This window comes from Larus michahellis, chromosome 14 (genome assembly GCF_964199755.1).
Source record: "Larus michahellis chromosome 14, bLarMic1.1, whole genome shotgun sequence".
Lineage (NCBI taxonomy): Eukaryota > Metazoa > Chordata > Aves > Charadriiformes > Laridae > Larus > Larus michahellis.
Window position 1 is genome coordinate 14,777,746 of NC_133909.1, and position 20,015 is coordinate 14,797,760.

General features: G+C 55.2%; 2 protein-coding genes across 2 annotated transcripts; one reads left to right on the forward strand and one right to left on the reverse strand.

Annotated features, from left to right (window-relative positions):
- The first annotated feature begins 261 nt into the window (after positions 1-261).
- On the forward strand, positions 262-8,695 carry LOC141751110 (uncharacterized). Its single transcript, XM_074607408.1, has 17 exons — positions 262-265; positions 2,258-2,362; positions 2,879-2,983; positions 3,147-3,191; positions 3,733-4,381; positions 4,520-4,599; positions 4,739-4,830; positions 4,977-5,226; positions 5,375-5,575; positions 5,843-5,946; positions 6,125-6,199; positions 6,509-6,661; positions 6,805-6,922; positions 7,033-7,098; positions 8,032-8,167; positions 8,339-8,420; positions 8,582-8,695. Exons 2-11 carry the CDS (start codon positions 2,300-2,302, stop codon positions 6,153-6,155), a joined length of 1,620 nt encoding a protein of 539 aa, XP_074463509.1. The 5' UTR covers positions 262-265; positions 2,258-2,299; the 3' UTR covers positions 6,156-6,199; positions 6,509-6,661; positions 6,805-6,922; positions 7,033-7,098; positions 8,032-8,167; positions 8,339-8,420; positions 8,582-8,695.
- RNF135 (ring finger protein 135) lies at positions 8,696-18,835 on the reverse strand. Its single transcript, XM_074607485.1, has 5 exons — positions 18,371-18,835; positions 13,555-13,746; positions 12,284-12,440; positions 10,982-11,083; positions 8,696-10,124 (listed from the first exon to the last, which is right to left on the reverse strand). The coding sequence occupies exons 1-5, from the start codon at positions 18,716-18,718 to the stop codon at positions 9,589-9,591; spliced, it is 1,335 nt and encodes a 444-aa protein (XP_074463586.1). The 5' UTR covers positions 18,719-18,835; the 3' UTR covers positions 8,696-9,588.
- Positions 18,836-20,015: the final 1,180 nt, after the last annotated feature.

Sequence of the window (20,015 nt, forward strand, 5' to 3'; positions counted from 1 at the left end):
CACTGTTATTTAGGATGCATGTAAATACTGAGGGATCTGTCTTCACGTTGCCTGCAGGTGAGAATGTTTTCCTTTCTCTCTTCTAGGGGCAGCTGATGTGACTTTTGATGTCAGAAGAGTATATGAGCGCTTAGCGATCGCAGCCCAGAACAGGACAGTAACGGTTTCCAGCTCCCCGACTGATTACAAGCCATCGCCCAACAGATTCTGCATCAGCCAAGTGACGTGTTCCCAGAGCTTCTCTGCGGGGTGCCACTACTGGGAAGTAATCACCAACGCCAGCGATGGGTGGGCTGTTGGAGTTGCTCATGAAATTATTGGAAAAAGGGACAAATTAGGAAGAACGGAGCATTCCTGGTGTGTAGAATGGCTAGGTTCCAAAAAGCAGCTGTCAGCATGGCATAGAGATCAAGAAACATTATCGTGTTGGGAGGAGAGGGAGAAGTGGCTACGTGGCCCTGCTCGCCCCATCACCCCCATGGGGTTGGTCCCACCACATCGAGTCCCAGCATCAGGTTGTTCTTGTCTGCTTCCACCTTCGCCGTTAGGGAGTCCACTCCGAGGTGGGACGGGTGACAATGGACAATGCAGCGTCCCTGTTGGTAGGTGGCTCCGGGGGGTGGGGCATCGCCTAGCAACAGGGGACGCTGCATTGTCCCTTGTCACCCGTCCCACTGGTGCGACCACTCTGCTTCGAGGAGCCAGCAAAGGAGGAGGAGGAAGAAGAGGAGGAAGAGGAAGACAAAGGCTTCAACTGCCCATCCCTTCCACCCATCCCGGGTGCCCCCTCAGGCAGAAAGGTTCCCATCCCCCTCAGGTGCCTCCATGGCTTTGGGCAGGGCAGCAGCGATGGCCCAGCTCAGCCTGTACCAGCTGCTGGACGAGGCCATTGGGACGCCCGAGCTCGGGGCAGTCAACTTCATGGCGTTGCGCAGCCTGCTGCTCGCCATGCTCGGGCACCTGGGCCTGCGGGACCTGCCTGCCCAGAAGCAGGGGGACAGCCTGACCCTGCTCTGGGAGGGGGACCAGCCTGCAGAGGCACCCCCTGTGCTGGAGAAGGAGGGCGACAGGGCCCAGGACAGGGGGCAGCAGCCCCAGGAACTGGGGGAGTGGCTGCCTGGGAAGGACTTGCTCCAGGAGAGCACGAGCAGCCCCCAGCTGGCCTCTGTGGCCACCGATGTAGGGTGGATGAAGGACAAGATCAAAGCGAACGAGAGCGGCATCTGCAAGGTAGAGGCTCTTGCTGATCCCCGGGGTGCTCCCCTGCAAGACACCCCATCCTCTGGGGTCCACGCCACCGTTGTGCTGCCCTTAGACCAAGGTCTGGTGTAAGCTTGAGCTGAGGGTGGCACATGGGGCTTCAGTGAAGGAAAGGGGTGAAGTTTTGGGGAGGAAAAGCTGGGGCTGAAATGCTGCTCCGGTTGCTCTGGGTCTTCCCCACGTTGCTGTCAGCTGGTCGTGGTGGGGCCGATACCCAGTGAGTCCCTGGTGCCCTTGGCTCCCTTGTGTGGAGGCTCGGCACCCTGGAGGTCCGGCCCCACCACCCTTTCAACCCATCTTTTCCTTGCTCCTGACCTCCAGCCAGTACCATATCCACTCCTGGGGCAGCTGAGAGGCTCCATCAGCACCTCATGGGCCTCATCTCCCACCGCAAATCCCCTGGGCTTGCCGACGGGCTAAAGCCAGCACTGGTGGAGACCGGAGAGGGGCCTCACCCTGCATGGTGCTGAGCCACTGGTGACCATGCATTGCCAGAGCATCCCCTGTGGGGAGAAATAAGCTCAGGGTGCAGGAAAGAGCCACTGTCAGCACTGCCAGGCCAGGTCCTGCCAGGGCTGGGACACCACGGGAGATGGCGGCAGGGAGGGTTCCCCGGCAGCTGGAGATGATGGTGGCCACTTTGTTAGCAGTGGGTGCTGCTGCCCTGGCCAGGCTGTGCTCAAGGGGGCTGCAGCAGCTCTTTGCCCTTTGGATGGGCTGCAGTGATCTCACTGGGAGCCTGGCAGGGGCGGCAGGGCTGGGGGCGTCCCTGCTGAGCTGGGCCGTGCAATGGGCCCCCCTGGGGCAGGGGTGGGGGTCTCTGGGGAGCTGCTGCCCCATCTCAGCTCTTGAAGATGTGATGGATGGGACGTGCTGCCCGCGCTGCCCTGCCAGCCTGGCACTGTCCCCCGGCTCTGGGCAGGCCACAGCGGCAGCAATGGTCCTGGTCCCCAGGGACCCTCTCCTGGGGCTCACCCCCACCACCCCTTTCTGCCAGGCCACAGCTCTCTCCGAGGAGCTCCTTGAGGAGATCGGTGCAATGAAGGAGGCGCAGTCCCACCTGGAAGAGGAGCTCCGGGCGATGCAGGAGGCACTCGGCTTGGTGAGCTGCCACCAGTGCCCCGAGGGGGAGCTGGGCCCTTGCCCCCTCCCTGCCCCTCTCCCCATCACCACCCCAGCTCCTGCCCTGTGGCCATCAGCCCTCCCTGTCCCCCAGCAGGAAGGGCACCAGGAGGGCAGAGTGGGAAGGATGTCCCAAGGAGGGGAGCAGAGCAGCTCAGCCACCCCCACCCAGAGCTCCCCACCCTCTGCCTGCCAGCACGGCCCCAGGGAGGGTAGAAACAGGCACCGCTGCCTGCAGGTCAGGCTGGGTCTAGGAGGAACTGTGGGCATCAACCAAAGGGATGCTCAGGCACTTTGGAACCAAAGAGCCATAAAAAAAGACACGTGGGAGCTGGGAAGGAGGGAGATAAAGCTCTGCCCTGGGCAACACAGCCACAGCCCCCAGGCACAGCCGTTCCCAGTGTCCCTCTCTCTTGTGCCCAAGGCAATGTGGGGATGCTCCTTTTAAATCCGCTCCCACAGCCAGACTGGTGTCCCTGTCCTCTCCCTGCTCCAGGGGAAACTCCAGGACGCCGCCAGCCAGCTGCCAGGCCTCCATCACAAGAAGTGTCATGGTGAAGTATGGCCGCGGGTGGTCCTTGATCCTGCACTGAGACAGGAGGTAGCTGTGTCCCCAGCTCCCCTGGGGGGACCATCCCTCCTGTGCTGGGGCATGGTCCATGGGTGGTGGGTGCTGGGCAGTGATGCTGGGGGGTCCTGTCCCCGAGGGTGCCGTCCCTCCCAGCTACATGGCCGGGCTGCCCCTTGATCCTTTCCTTCCCCAGAAAAGCCTGAAGGAAATGCGGAGCCTCAGCCCAGTCCCGGCGGAGGTGTGCAGCATGGTGGGCTGGGAGGTGCTGGGGGGTGGCTCGCCTGGTGGGCAGCGAAGCAGAAGGGGGAGGAGGAGGGGGCAGATCCCAGCATTTGGCACTGTGAGATGGTTTCCAAATCCCGCCGGGGGCTGCTGCTCCTGAAACACCAGCGCAGCCCATTGGGCTGGGAAGCGGGTCTGGGCAGCAGGCCTGGAGCACCGAATGCCCTTGCTGGAGAGCAAAAGGCCTCGCTGCTGTGGCCCAGGGAGTCAGGGAGGGTTTGCCGCTCCCCAGGCTCGACTGCTCAGACGCTGCCGGCCCAGAGGCCAGCAAAGCACTAAGGGAGCTGGGGAGGTTCCGGGAGGCTGTGGCCGTGGGCCCCGGGGCTCTGTGTGGGGGGGGCAGCCTTTGCCTTGGGGCTCTCGTGGTGTCCTTGAGTTTGGCCCCGTGAGGCGGTGCCTTGGAGACAGGCAGTGGGACATGGCGGGGGGGCCTGGGGTCTGTCCTTGCCGCTGCATGGCTGCCTGTAAACCTGCTCCCCTTTGCCTCCTCTTCCCAGGAGGGCAGTGGGAGCCTTTCTTCCCCCACCGAGTCCCCCCAGGCGGATGTGGACACCCAGCACGGGGCAAGCTTCATGCCGGGGATGGAGGAACCATGGGCGCAACCTGTGCCCAGCACAAGCAACGGGGCTGCAGGGACGCAGCCTGGCTCCGAGGAGATGCAAGCAGGGACACACAGAGCACCAGTGAGCCCTGAGAAGGCGGCAGGTGCTCCTTCAGATGGGAAGAGCATTTATGAAGCCAGCGCCACAACCCCCAGGATGCAGCCAGGGTCCCCTGGCGCTCAGAGCACCACCCCAGGGATGCAGCCAGGGTCCCCCAGCGCACAAATCACCACTCCAGGGATGCAGCCAGCATTCCCTGGCATTAAGACCACCACCAAAGAGGAACAGCCAGGGTCCCCTGGCACCTGGACTGCCAGCCCAGGGGCGCAGCTAGGATCCTCCGGCATGTCCCGTTTGCAAGAGCCAGCAATGCCCTGGGGGTCCTCAGCCTCCAGCGGTGCCTCTGGCCATGGCATGAAGACGGTGGAGGCTCTCCGCCAGTCTGGGCAGCTTGGCCACCCGAAGGAGCAGGTGGTCCACCTGGAAGCCACCAAGTCAGACCACGCCGAGCATGAGCAGACGCACCTGCTCTTCCCAGAGGGAGGTAGGAACCCTGAGGGGGCTGGTGGGGGATGTTTAGCATGGGAACACCCTGGGCTGGGTGCTCATCGTGCTCAGAGCCTGGCCCCAAGGCCAAGACCCCCTCACTGACAGCATGTCCCCTTGGACCATGTCCCTCTAGATGACAACGGCATTGCCTTCCGGGGTCAGGTGTCCTCCCAGCAAAGCCTCGCCAGCGAGCTGCAGGAAGTGAAGGAGAAGGTGAGCCGGGGGCAGTGCCTGAGGGGGCTGCAGGGATGCCAGGGGGGATTTGGAGAGGGAGGGGGCAGGCAAAGGGCCCCCCAACAAAGGGAGAGCACGGGGTGTCATGCCCTGACTCTGCCACCACTGCTGTTCCCAGATCAGGCAGCTGGAGGATGCCCTTGGAAAGTTGTGGGTGGCTGGAGCGGACTGGAGAGCAGATGGCAGCGACCAGATTGCCCTGCAATTGGGGTAAAAGGACGGGAGAGGGTTTGCTACCCCATGGGGCTGCAAGGGAGCCCAGTGGCTGGGACCATCCCAGTTTGGGGGGCGAGGGACTCCCCCCTGAGTGGCCCCGATGAGGCTAAGCCTGCCTGTGCGCCCATCTTGCTGGTCAGGTCCATGCTGCAGGAGATAAAGCGAGAGGTGTTGGAGCTGAAGGACCTGGGACTGCAGGAGTTAAAGCAAGAGGTGCTGGAGCTGAAGGACCTGGGACTGCAGGAGTTAAAGCAAGAGGTGTTGGAGCTGAAGGAGCTGGAATTACAGAAGATAAAGCGTGAGCTGAAGGAGCTGGGAGAACACCAGGACATGACCAAGGCCACGCTGAAGCAGCTGGTGACAGAGGTGGCCGAGCAGATGCAAGCTCAGGTGAGGTCTAGGGGGAGTGCTCCCACTGCCCGCCAGCTGGGTGGGGGAGTCCTGGCAGGGTTCCTGGCCACATCCCCTGGCTGGCTGCCTTGGCTTGTTGGCTGCATCCATTCCACCTCAGAGCCGATTCCTTCTCCCCTTCCTGCAGCAGGACAAGCTCAAGGTGATGGAGAATGCAGGACAGGAGCAGGCAGAGGCGCAGGCAGCACGCCCTGCCTGCTGTGGGGACACCGGAGCGCAGGTGGGGCAGCTCCTGCAGCGCTACGAGAAGCTCCAGGAGGTGGTGGACTCCCTAATGTCCCGGCAGGCGGTGGGCAAGGTGGTGAGGCAGCTGCCGAGGCAGAGCCAGGTAGGGAGATGCCAGCATGGGGGGCTTGGGAGGGGGCTGCCGGGACTCCCCTGTCTGGTTGTGCTTTGCTGTAACATGGGGGAGCCCCTCACTGCTCCCCAGACTGGCTTGTACAAGTCAGCAGCACGGAAGGAAATGAACGCCTTGGTGCAAATGTCCTGCTGGCACTGAGAGCCTTTGGCCACCGGCCAAGTAACCTGGGTCTATCCCCACGGGGCAGCCAGTCCCCCCTTGCACAGCACCGCCTTGTCATCTTCCTCCCTGCAGCAGGAAGAGAGGGAGGTGTGCAGGTGCAAGGGAGCTACGAAAAGCTCAGCTCCGTCATGGGGAACCTCCTGCGTGACAGTCAGCGGCAGCAGCAAGATACCGAGGTAGGTGGCTGAAAGCCCCACGGGGTCAGAGCATCCTCCAGGCAGAGCCTGGGCACCACAAGGGATTTGTCCCTTTCCCGGAGGTTTTTAAGAGGGGTGGGAGATGGGGGGTGCTGAGCTGGCCGGGAGGCAGCTCCGATGGTGCCGTGGCATCATGGGGTGCTTTCTGTGTTGGAAGGCTCTGTTCCAGTCCCTGGAGAAGCTGGTGAAGGGGAAAGCGGACAAGAATGACCTGATGCTGGGACACGATGTGGTATGGCCTCGAGGGTCCCCAGCACCAGCCAAGGGGGTCCCAGGCAGGGTGACAATCACCCCTTGTCCCTTGGGTGCTTGGTGGCAGAACCTGCCGGGGGGAGGGAAGATTTCCAGACTGGCTGCAGGTCCATTGCCAGGTCCCTCTGTCTCCCCACGGGTCGCTTTGGCTGCTGGCACCAGCCCCATGGGGGTGACGGGGCGAGCAGGGCCACGTAGCCACTTCTCCCTCTCCTCCCAACACAAGCTGGCCCTGCCTAGGCTACCTTCGTCCTTTCCTCACCACTCTCCTGCCTTTCCCTCTTGCTAGAAAGCAGACAAAACCAGCCTGGCTGGCAAAGTCAACCGCAGCGAGTTTGACACAAGGATGGAGCGGCTGACTGAGATGCTCGAGGAGATGCTGAGCTGGCAGATGGGCCAGGAGAAGGTCCAGCAACAGCATAGTGAAGAGGTGGCCTCCAAGGTGAGGGGTGTCTCATCTCTGCCATGCAAAACTTGCGTCTTCAGGGCTTGGCATCCCTCCAAGGATCCCTCTCCCAGCTGTCCCAGCCGCGGACTGATGTCCCATCCCGGGGCAGCTGGCTGAGGGTGGGCACCTGTCCACAGCTGGACCGCCAGGGGCTGGGGGCTCTGCAGAAGCAGCTGGATGGCACTGGGAGAGCAACCTGAAGCAGCTCCAGAAGGGCTCACAGGCAGAGGCTGATGATGCAGCTGGGATTAAGAAGTGAGTACAATGGGGACAGCGGCGGCTTCAGGGACACCTCGCTGCTGCCTGCGAGCTGCCTGCCTGTGTGCCCCCCAGGAGCTCACCCAGCCCTTTTCTCCCCACTCCAGCCCGCTGCTGACCCATTTCCACTACCTCTCCTGCGACCGGCCCCTCCACATGTCGGTGCCTGGCCCGTGAGTAGCACCCGGCACTGTGGGCGGGAGGGGGGGGCGATGGGTGCTGGCAGTGCCCGCTGTGCCAGGCACAGGGGTTCGGGGGTCTGCCTGGGGGTCTGACCCTGCCCAGCCCCCTCGCAGCCCTGCCTGGGAGCAGGGGGACGCAGAGCCCTCCCCGGGGAGCAGGGGGGTGCCGTGGGCTACAAGCCCATGGGCTTCAGGGCACTGCCCTGTCACCCATCTATGGCTCCTGCCCTCCCCAGGCACATCGTGACCATCCCATCCCTGCTGCCGCTGTCCCCCCGCCTCCCCCAGCACCCCGGTACCATTCTCAAGCCAGAGCAGGAACAGCAGCACGACCACAGGCAGGGGACACGGGGACCCATCCCTGTCCCACTGGGGTGCAGGGTGGCCTGGCCCTGGCGAGGGAGAGCTCTTCCCCAGGTGGGGGCGGAGGGGTCCGGGCGGACCTGGGCAGGGCAGGGGAGCAGAGATGTGCTGCAGAGGGTCAGCTGTGCTTACCCCACCTCTGTGGGGTTTTACAGCCCCCCTCGCTGCCCATCTGGCCCAAGTCTCTGTCTCAAGGGCGCTGAAGCCACATGGGATGAGTTGTCTGGTCTCAGCCTGACCTCGGGCTTAGGGAGGTCAAGTTCCTTCTCTGAAACAAGTTGCCGAAGTCAAGTGCTGCAGCCGGGACAGCCCAGCTCCTGCCTCCTGGTGTCCTTGGCGTGGGGTGCAGGGACCTGACACTGCCACGGCCAGCTCCCGGGGGCTGTGAGGAAAGAACAGATCCAGCAGGACGGCTGGGGGGTCTCCTGCAGCAGGCGGAGGGGAGCCGGGAGGGACAGACCCCACTGGGGAGCAGCCCCTGGCCCCCTCCCTGGCATAGCAGGCTGAAGCACGGGGTACCATGGTGCCAGCCACTGAGCATCCGCATACCCTGTCCCACAGGCAGCCGCCCCACGAGGTCAAGTACCCCACCGTGCCGCGGAGCTGCGGGGGCCGCCACACTGTCACCACCCCGCTGCAGCGCCGCCAGGACCTCCAGCTCCCCCGGCGCCTCCGGCCGCTCCTGCTCCCCAACAAGGTAGGGATGACAAAGGTAGCGATATGGCGGGGGTGACTGAGGCTGAGCCTCTGCGGGGGCGGGGGGGGCATCTGTGCCTCACTTTCCCCAGGGAGAGCTGGCCGTGGGAGGGTTGCCAAGGGATGCCGAGTTCGGCCCTGTGGCTCAGCCAGCCCGCTCTCTCATTCCCAGTGCAACGTGGTGGACCTGTTGGCAAAGGACGGCTGCATGTCCAGGGAGCAGCTGGGCAGTCCCGTGCTCACAGACAAAGAGGGTACGGCCGGGGCTGGCTTGGGGAGAGGATCCCATGGGTGTGAAGGGGCAGCGGGGAGGGCAGGGCACCCACGAGGTGCTGGGTTTTCCCCACCCGTGTCCCCCCCACTGCCCCCACCCCAGCTCACGCTGCTCTCTCCTGCCACCCCTGCTGCCTGACAGGGCCAGCACAGCACCAGCCCGGGCTGCACAAGGCAGCGGAGAGCAAGAGCGACTCGTCCGACTGCCACCTCCCTCACACACCAAGGCCCCCGCGGGACAGACCCAGGAGCCGGGCAGCTGGGCAGGGACAGCTGCTCTCCAGAAAGTGATTTTTTATTTAATTAATAAAAAGTCTTTGACCTTATTTTTTGTTGGGGCTTTTTTTCCCTTTTTTCTGGGCCATGAACAGCAGTCACGGGGACAGAGGGGGCATCCCCTTGATAAATCACAGCCCCCAGTTCCGCTCTCCCCCCTCAGAGCCCAGTGGGAAATACAGCAGGCAGTGGGCTTGTGGGCTCCTGTCGCCTCTGCGCGGGAGTTCTGCTCTGGGCTTCCCCGGGATGGTGACGCAGCTTTCTGCCATTGGGAGCCACGATGCAGATTTCAAGCGCTGTAATGGAACGGCGCTGGCTGCAGTGCTGCGCCTGCCAAGTGAGCGCCTCCGACGCACAGGAACACCAGGAGCGACACAACACACTCCCTTTTACATGGCACAGTGATTTATGATCAAAGCGCAACCAATTGCTGCTCCTGAGCACTGCAGCACAGTTTGTACGTGCAAACCTAGAGGTGCCCAGGCAGCTCATCGTGCTGGCCCTGTTCTTGCTCCAGATGCACCAGGAAGGGACGCCTCAGCCCTAACAAGAGGCAGCAGCCACCAGCTGTGCATTAACTGTGGGCAACGTTGAGAGAGCCACCCCCACTCTTGTAGAAGCTGACACACGCACCGCTGGCATCTTACAGACGCGTGTCTAGTCCAGAGTGCTTCCAGGGTGTTCGGGGACAGCAGTTCAGTGTTCAGCTACATCAGAGCAGAGCGGGAAGAAAAGCAGAGCCAAGTATCAGCTGCTGATTCCCAGGAAGGCCTGGGTTGCTACACACTCCTGGGTAAATTCCTGTGCGAGACACTGAAGCTCGTACAGAAGCTCTGCAGTCACAGCCAAAATTGTCACTTTTCTGAAAAGACCTTACCTCCTGTTTGTGTGACTTAGAGTTAAAGATCCATTTCTTTCTAGACTATATAGCCAGAAAGCAGGGTAAAGAGGATGTGAGGTATTGATTTCAAAGGTATGCAAAAGCATTTCTTTGTCAGTGATGGAATAAAAGGACACGGTCTTCTTTTGTAGCTCCAGCAAAACTCCAACCTTCAAGGGTTTATCCTTGCATAATAATGTTTCTTGATCTCTATGCCATGCTGACAGCTGCTTTTTGGAACCTAGCCATTCTACACACCAGGAATGCTCCGTTCTTCCTAATTTGTCCCTTTTTCCAATAATTTCATGAGCAACTCCAACAGCCCACCCATCGCTGGCGTTGGTGATTACTTCCCAGTAGTGGCACCCCGCAGAGAAGCTCTGGGAACACGTCACTTGGCTGATGCAGAATCTGTTGGGCGATGGCTTGTAATCAGTCGGGGAGCTGGAAACCGTTACTGTCCTGTTCTGGGCTGCGATCGCTAAGCGCTCATATACTCTTCTGACATCAAAAGTCACATCAGCTGCCCCTAGAAGAGAGAAAGGAAAACATTCTCACCTGCAGGCAACGTGAAGACAGATCCCTCAGTATTTACATGCATCCTAAATAACAGTGGATGTGCATCCCTACTCAAAACAGAAATAAAACCAACAGTCACACAATAAGCTTTCACCAAAGTTCAATCCTGCACATCAGCAGAAATCCTCAACCAAGCACCAATGACTGCATCCTGAGCACACGGAAACATTTAACAGGCACAACTGAGGAAACAGCCATGACAGACTCACGCACTCCGGTGCGAAGGGGAAGGTACTTGCTGCCTTACAGGACGGATCTTATTCCTAACCACAATCTTACTAAAAAATTTGCCAATAATAAATGGGACGCTTCCCTCAATAGAACTGACATAGTCATCTGTTCACTGGGACATGTTCTTGCACATTTGATCAGCAAAAACATTTGTTTTATGTTTTCAGCTACAGCTGTAGTGCTCTGTGTTGACTGTAAAAATAGTTCTGTAAAAATGATACAGAATTCAGACAATACATGGAGTCATTACGGCTTCACACAGCAAAGGTCAGTGAGGTGCAGTAACTGCCCGTACACCAAGGCAGACGCTGCAGCCAGCTCAAGCCACAGCGTGGCTCCTATCCCTCCACCCAACAGGTTTCTGATCCTTTTTCTCTCGCATGTGCAGTCAGGTATAGTATCGCATTATGCTGCAATAACTGATGAATTCATGGTGACTTCACTGTGTTTCTCCACTTCGGGTAAACAGCCAGATCTCCTGCTGATGTTTGTAAGTAGAGTTTTCTTCAGCAAATCCCGTGTCTCGTAGTCCCTTGAATATTGTGACTGAAGAGTCCCGCTGGCTTGCATACTTACACTGGGAAAGCTGGCTTGAAATCATGGCTTCTGGATTTTTAGCTGCAGATGCCGGAGGTAATGAGCAGACACTTGTCTCCTGAGGCAAGTCTGGAGGTTGCACTAAAGGTGAAAAAATTAAAGCCTTAAGGCACTTCTTCAAAGTGTAAATAGGAAGTAGTTATGCTTCTAAAGGAAAACACACACAAAATAAACCTAGCTAGTGGTTAAAGTACAAAACAAAGAGTTGCTTTACTGGTTGTATAAATTATCAACAGATGTGTAGGCAAACATTTTATCCATTTTTATCTGGTGTTCTTGTTTTTTTTTCCTGAGTATCATGTGTTTCTTCTGTTTCTTGCACGTGCATTGCATAAGCACAAAGTAATTTTTTATTCTAATTGCTGACCAAATGCCTGACATTCAGCCCTACAGCTTTAAGGGCTGTTTCTAACTTTCTATGACACTGTAGTGCATATTTGCAAGACTCACTTGCAGGCACTTTCTGGTGTAGTTGCGCAGTATGTTGGCTTCATCTTGAAGGCCGTCCTTAAAAGTTCCTGCCCCACACCTCTGCCCACTGAATCCTCAGTTTTGCTAGTAAAAACGATGGCAGAGCAAAGCTGTAAACTCAATTGCTGAAACGATCGAGACAAGAAAAAACCTGAAGGAAAAATATGGTGAAGTATCTGGGGTTTTTAAGAAGCGGTGCAGGTAGTACTGGAAAGGGTCGGAAAGGGAGAATTGCCCCTCAGCAGCAGTGGGGTTTTAGGTCAGTCTGAAGTTTCTCTCAAAAACTCTCAGAGGTCTTTCTAAAGGGGAGGGACAGTGCTGGGAGGAGGAGAACTCCATAGCAAGGGCCACACCAGGTCTAAAGCTTTGCTTCAACACAGCTTTTGGTGGGAGGGAATTTTATGTCTGCTCTTAGCAAAGACTTTGCTGTTACGTTACTCTCTATTTAGAAAAAAAAAATTTAATGGGTTATATTTCATTCTCCATTAGTGATCTGCTTGTCAGTCAGTTCTTTTCTTTTGGGCTCCCATGCAAGGAGTATAAAGTAACCGTATTGTCTCCAAAACTGCAAGGGGCTTTATAATAATCACACCTATTTTCTCTGAAATTTTTGGGTTGTTTTCCAAAGCTGCAGACCCATCCTTTTCTAAGAATGGCTTTTCCATACAAATCTTTACTGTGGGGTCAAAGCAGTGCCAAAGCACAGCAGCCCACCCCCCCCCATGCAAGGGAGGGAGTTGGGGGACACACACAGGGCCCTGATGGATCCACTCTCTCTGAGAAAAAGATTTCAAAACAAGGAAAACTCACCTGGTGGGAACTGCTGAGCGTACTCCAGAAGTAAAATTTCCAACTTTCTCTTAAGATCTTCTACAGCAGTTTTGGCAACGTTAAGCTTCTCATCAAGTGTCATTTTAGTCATTGCTGAAGGTGAGCCTTTGTACCTCTGTCTCTCAGGTAAATTACTCTAATAATGACGTAAGAGAATCAAGGGGAAGATATAAACAATAGCAGATATAAACATCTAGCATGATAGATTACATTATAAAGCCAGAGTGGAAAAACAGCAGTGATCTCTAAAATGTTATTCTTTCTATTGAGAGCTTCCTTTGGAGGACAGTTTTCTGTGAGCCTTCAGGTTAATGTATCCATATGTATACACAAACTTTATCTTTTTAAACTTTTTTCTTGTTTTAGAACCCAAAACTGAAGTTTTAAAGTGTATTAGTATGAGATCTAGCATAAAATACCCACAAAGGGATAAGCCTCATCTGCCTCAATTTAGAAATTGTGGACATCTACATCTGCACTTTTCTCTCAGTCTGCCTTTAGAGTCTGTGGAAAGAAGCAGGCGTTCTGAAGGTGCCATTAATCTCACTTGCAGGTAGGCGTCTCAAGTAGGCCAGGTGACTGACGTGCTCTAAAAGTGCCTGTTTCTCTTGACTGCCTGTGACGGGACTCTGGATCAGACAGATGAACGTAGTCACACCAGGGGAATTCCAACGCAGGCCCCCGTGCCCTGCCCTGGAAGCGCACTTCTGCCGCCTGGCACCGTCACACCCAGGGAGCCCCACTCCAAATTTCTGCTAGCTAATTTGCATCATTGGCATTGCTGTTTTCAACATCAAAACAGGCTCTGCAGAATTGGAGACCCCTTGACATATTGTCCCCAAGGAAGTTGTTTGAAAATAATTAATAACTTTGTGAGTTCTTTAACTTGCAGACGTATCTGTATATACATATACTGGAAAATAAAAAGATAATAAAGGATCTTATCTTAACCTTAGATTTGACTCAGGACTGGATTTAAGCAATGCAGTCCCCACTTCAGCTCACCAACCACCTTGGAACAAACCCAGTTCTGACTTGCATCCCCAGCCTGTGCCTTTGCTAAGACTTGTTCCCTCTGAATTTCTCCCTCCAGGCTTCCCCTGGTAACAGCAATGGCTGTGGATTGGAGCATCGTCTCTAGAGAGAAGAGTGCAGTGGGGACCCAAAAGTGCCCTGTACATTTTCAGCTCTCCAAGACATCGAGCCTAAGAGTTTCTACTCATATTCTGCCGCTTCATTTCATAGCTTACCGTTTGGGCTTTGATGTCTGTGAGCATGTTCGCTTCACCACGGAGCTGGTGAATAGTCTCTTCAGTTTTCTCTTGAGCTGCTTTTTGCTCTTGTTCAATGAACATCAGTGTGTTTCTCTCCTGTCTTTCAACATACTCCTTCATGCAACAGAAATCTTTAGTAATCTGGCTTCTGATCTGAGATGTGTATTCCTGAAAGGCAGAGAACACGGAGTTCACTGTGTTGGTTGAAAAGGTGTGTGGAATATGAGAACCTACTGCCCCATCTAACGTGCTCTTTGCCTGACCCCTGCAGACCAGAAACAGCTACCTCGAATCAAAGGAATAAAATATATTTGACACTCTCCTGCATTACCTGCAATGAGATTTTGGACATATTAAGGATTTTGACTATTTTATGGCCAGCAGTCTCTCCTTGACAACTTAGAATCATAGAATCATTTAGGTTGGAAAAGACCCTTGGGATCATCGAGTCCAACCATCAACTCCACTCTACAAAGTTCTCCCTTACACCATATCCCCCAACACCACATCTAAACGAGTCTTAAACACATCCAGGGATGGTGACTCCACCACCTCCCTGGGCAGCCTATTCCAGTGTCTGACCACTCTTTCTGTGAAGAATTTCTTCCTAGTGTCCAGCCTAAACCTACTACCCTGCTGCAGCTTGAACCCATTCCCTGTTGTTCTATCGCTAATTACCTGTGAGAAGAGACCAGCACCAACCTCTCTACAATGTCCTTTCAAGTAGTTGTAGAGAGTGATGAGGTCTCCCCTCAGCCTCCTCTTCCTCAAACTAAACAGTCCCAGCTCCTTCAATCGCTCCTCATCAGATTTATTCTCCAGGCCCTTCACCAGCTTCGTTGCCCTCCTCTGCACTCGCTCCAGCACCTCGAGATCTCTCTCATATTGAGGTGCCCAGAACCGGACACAATACTCCAGGGGTGGCCTCACCAGTGCTGAGTACAGGGGGACAATCACCTCCCTACTTCTGCTGGTCACACTATTTCTAATACAAGCCAGGATGCCACTGGCCCTCTTGGCCACCTGGGCACACTGCTGGCTCATGTTCAGCCGCTTGTCAATTAGAACCCCCAGGTCCTTTTCTGCCAGGCAGCTCTCCAGCCACACTTCCCCAAGCCTGTAGCGATGCATGGGGTTGTTGTGGCCCAAGTGCAGGACCCGACACTTGGCTTTGTTGAAGCTCATACCGTTAGCATTGGCCCATCAGTCCAATCTATCCAAGTCTCTCTGTAGATCCTCCCTATCCTCATGCAGATCAACACTCCCACTTAGCTTCACGTCATCTGCAAACTTGCTGATGATACACTCCATGTCCTTATCAAGGTCATCAATAAAGACGTTAAACAGAAATGGTCCCAACACTGAGCCTTGAGGGACACCACTTGTGACCAGCCACCAGATAGATTTAACTCCATTGACCACCACTCTTTGGGACTGCCCATCCAGCCAGTGCTTGATCCAGCAGATCGTATGCTCATCCAGGCCATGAGCCGCCAGTTTTTCCATGAGAATTCTATGGGGGACAGTGTCAAATGCTTTTCGAAAGTCTAGGTAGACAATGTCCACAGCCTTTCCCTCATCCAATAATCGGTCATCTTGTCATAGAAGGAGATCAGGTCCGTCAGGCGGGAACTGCCTTTCCTAAACCCATGCTGACTAGGCCTGATCCCCTGCTTGTCCATTAGATGACTTGTAATGGCACTCAAGATGATCTGCTCCATGACCTTCCCTGCGACCGAGGTCAGACTGACAGGTCTATAGTTTCCTGGATCCTCCTTTCTGCCTTTTTTGTAGATGGCTGCTACATTTGCTACCCTCCAGTCCATTGGGACCTCCGCCGTTAGTCATGACTTCAGGTAGATCATGGAAAGTGGCTTGGCGAGCCCGTCTGCCGACTCTTTCAGCACTCTTGGATGTAACCCATCCGGTCCCATAGACTTGTGCGCATCCAAGGGGCGTAGCAGGTCACTGACCACTTCCTCTTTAATTGCGATGACCTCGTTCAGCTTCCCCTCCCTGTCTCCTAGCTCACGAGGCTGGGTGCCCAGGGAACAGCTCGTTCCACTGCTAAAGACTGAGGCAAAGAAGGCACTGAGCACCTCAGCGTTTTCCTCAGCCTTTGTGACTATGTCCCTCTGCATCCAATAAGGGAGGGAGATTTTTTCCTAATCCTCCTTTCATTGTTAATGAATTTATAGAAACATTTTTTGTTATCCTTAACAGCTGTAGCTAGGTTGAGCTCTAGCTGCGCTTTGGCTCTCCTAATTTTCTCCCTGCATAGCTTCACTATATCCTTATAGTCTTCATGAGAGACCTGCCCCCTCTTCCAGAGGTCATAGACTCTCCTTTTGTTCTTGAGGTCCAGCCAAAGGTCCCTATTTAGCCAGGCCGGTCTCCTTCCCTGCCTACTTGTTTTTCGGCACACAGGGACAGCCTCCTCCTGTGCCTTTAAGACTTCTCTCCTGAAGTATGTCCAGCCTTCCTGGGCTCCTGTATCCTTCAGGGCAGCCTCCCAAGGGATTTTGTCCAGCAGTCTTCTGAACAGTTCAAAGTTTGGCCTCCGGAAGTCTAAGGTGGCAGTTTTACTAACCCCTCTCCTTGTTTCCCCAAGAATCAGAAATTCGATCATCTCATGATCACTGTGCCCTAGACGGCCACCAACCTTTACTTCCCCTACAAGTTCTTCCCTGTTCACAAGAAGCAGGTCCAGGAGGGCACCTTCCCTGGTCGGCTCACTTACCAGCTGTGTGAGGAAGTTATCTTCCACACATTCCATGAGCCTTCTGGATTGTTCCCTCTCAGCTGTGTTGTATTCCCAGCAGATATCCGGGAGGTTAAAGTCCCCCACAAGAACAATGGCAAGTGACCATGAGATTTCCCCCAGCTGCTTATAGAAAGCTTCATCCACCTCACTGCTTTGGTTGGGGGGTCTATAGCAGACTCCCACAGCGATATCAGCTTTATCAGCCCTTAACCTAATCCAAACACTCTCCACCCCATCATCAGTATACTCGATTTCTGAGCTCTCATAGCATTCTCTACCATACAGGGCCACTCCTCCGCCTCTCCTTTCCTGTCTGTCCCTCCTGAAGAGCTTGTAGCCATCGATTGTGGCACTCCAGTCATGTGAGGCATCCCACCACGTTTCTGTGATAGCCACTATGTCATAGTTTCCCTGGTGCATCATGGCTTCAAGCTCCCCCTGTTTGTTGCGCATACTGCGTGCATTGGTATAGATGCACTTCAGATGTGCTAATGACTCCAGCACCTTTTTGTGAGTGTGGGCCCCATTTCCCACCAGACCCCTCTCAGGTGCTTCCATGATTTCTAAATGTCTGTCCCTTCTCTCAAATGAAATGGCAGAGTGAGAGTCCTCGCTAGTCAACCATCCTTCAAGCCCTGGCATGCCTCCCTTGGGTTTATTCCTGACGGGCCCAGTTATCTCCCCTTCTCCACTCATATCTAGTTTAAAGCCCTGTCAATGAGCCTTGCTAACTCCTGCCCCAAAATTCTTAGGAAGATCAGTATTCCCTCATGATGACCTGCATTTTGCACCCAAGAGCTCTACAAACATTCAGGCTACTCCTGGGGTGGGCAGAAAAAGGCAACAATGCACAACTCCGGTGGCCTTTGTGCCAGCCAAGACAGGAGTTAGTACAGCTGCTGCCATAGTTCCTTCTCATCAATAAAAACAGAGTTGTGACAGCAACAGAAGGAAACAAAAAGGCAGATCCCTGCTCTGGGCTGGAAGGCTCTGCTGGAGTCAGTCACGTCCCCAGGTGGCAGTGGGAACAGAAGCCAACTGCAGGCGGTGAATGTACAACGTGAACCTTTGCTTTACTCAGATCTTTCCTCAAGAGCTGGGTGGTCTCTTACTTGGAGATGTCCCATATCTCCTCCTCCTTTCAAGAGACACATTGGACCATTTATCTATAGAACACTCAAAGAAAGCATGACTAGGTTGAGCAGCAGGCTAGTAAAAATCCCTACATCACTGACATTCATTAAGCAGTGGGCTGGTTGAGGAGGGGTATGGAAGACCCCTCAGAATTAATTCTGAGTGGGAATAGTCACAAGGAAGTCAACGTGCAACAGTCATCAATTACATGTCCAAATATAATTGTGAGCTTCAGCCCTTTGCTCGACTGCAGAGGCTGAAGAAGACTTTTTAGATACGTATGTGCTAAAATAATGAGGGTCAAGAGATTTTTCTCCTCTCCTCCAAGTTTGGGAGTTATTTCAAGCAAGATCTAGGTAAGGAAGCAGTCCCATTTTGTCCATTCAGCTGGGTGGAGCTGCAGCACTGTATAATAATGTTATGTGTCCTTTCAGGAGTTTCCAATGCAATGCTGGTGCAATAAATAACACCCAGCACAAAGAACACTTGGTTATTACCATCATAATCAGCTGAATGGTACAGCTATCCGTTCTTCTAATTCAGCTACGCAGTTCTCAATGTATCAGACACCACCGATGAAGCCCAAACACAGCTTTGCCTGAACTGATCTGCTCAACATCCTCGAGATTGTTATGACAATGCCAGTATCAGTGTGTGAAATGCAAAGGGGGCAAAAAGAAAGATAAAGTTCACTCAGTCCCAGCCATGTCCCACATTCATGACCCTGGCGAAGTATTTAGAATTGTGGCAAGACTTGTCCCAGGGGTGCCACCGGAAGGAGCCCCGGGCTGCCCCGGGGGGTTCTGCGGGAAGGAGCCCCGGGCTGTCCCAAGGGTTCTGCGGGAAGGAGCCCCGGGCTGTCCCGGGGGTGCCACGGGGTGACTCCGGCCGTACCTTCTGCCCAGGCCGCGGCCCTGCCGAGCTCCGGTCGCTGCAGGGAACGGCTCCGGAGGGTTTCAGTTCATCCCCGGTTTCCAGCTCTTCGTCCTTTACCTCCTGCGGGATGAGGCTCACCAAAGCGGCCAGCTCCCGGTTGGGCCGCAGGTCCTTCAGCTCGAAGCCCTCCCGGCAGAGCGGGCAGGCCGCGCGCTGCTTGCCCGCGCGGTACTGGAGGATGCAGGGCCGGCAGAAGCTGTGGGTGCAGCCCGAGAGCCGCACCGGGTCCCTGAAGAACTGCAGGCAGCAAGTGCACCTCAGCTCCACGGCGCCCAGCAGCCGCTCCAGCCCGACAGCGGCCGCCATGGCGCGCCCCGACTCCGCCCGGTTTCGTTTCCCCCGGGCGCCTCCTCCCGCCGGAGCCGAAGGAGCGCCGGGGGCCGGGCGGCTGCGCTCGGCCCTGGCTCTGCCGGAGGCCTCGGGGCCCCCCCCCCTCCCCGGGCGGCTGCCGGCCCGCCAGAGAGCCCGGCGTCGGCCCGGCTCTGCCTCCGCTGGCGACTTGGGCCGGGAACTTGGGGCGACTGGGAAAAAGAGCCGGGACACAGAGCTCGCCGTGGCCTGGCCTTGACTTTGACTGACTCGCCAAAAAAGTTGCTGCTCTCTGCCCGATTTCATTTTCAGAGGGGATTTCCCGGGTTTGTAACGAGTCATGGCAGAGCTGCTGACATGGCTGGTCCACTGACCCGTCCCGGAGAGCACGGACACAGCTCAGTGCGGTGAGCAGAGCTCTGTCCCGACAAAGATCAGGCTACAGGACGGACCGATCTCCTCTGAGGTCATCCTGGGTTACTCTGCTCATCTCAAAATAACAATTAACATATGCCAACAAAACAAACGAAGGCTGATGTTGTGCCCCACACAAGTCAGAAGGTGCTTGGCTATCGATTTCAAGGGCTGCAGAATTAAGTTGTTACAAAGATTTGCTGAACTAGCACAGAGCTAGAATGAATAAGGTCACATGGGGAGAGAGGGTGGGAGCACAGCAAAGTTCATGGGACCAGGTCATCAAGAAAACTGCTACAGGTCGCTCAGAGATGGATGGTGATGAGCTGGCCAAGACAGGTAGAATGATGATCCAACTCAAACAATTCTTCCATGCTCTTTGGGGTGGGGAAGAGTTAATCTCACTAATCCCTGCAAATATTGGCACTTCCTCATTTCTGCAGAAGAGGAGAACTATTCCAGCGATCTCCGACTGGCTGGCAACTGCCAGCAAAAGGTGGAAGCCTCAGCAGAAACTTAGTTTGCAAGACTTCCTCTTGATTTGCAAACTAATGCTATCTGAAAAGAAGAATTAAAGATCTGAATGTCTAGCTGCTTGGTAGAACAAAATCTCAGATTTGTTCTTGAGGCAAGAAAACGCTCATTGCACTGGATCAGCCCAATGAAAATCTGCACCAGTTCCTGCCCAGAAGGGATGCGAGTGGGACCTGATCAGGAGGCACACCCTCTACTGCCAGCGCTGGTCCTCGTTCATTGAGTGTCTTCAAGCAAGTCACCAAAGAGAACACTTAAAAACTACTTTCTGCCTTTCAATGCTCAGACTAATCAAGCTCATTAAGCTTCATCTGTTTTTTAGGAGGGGAGACAGATAACTGTCTGT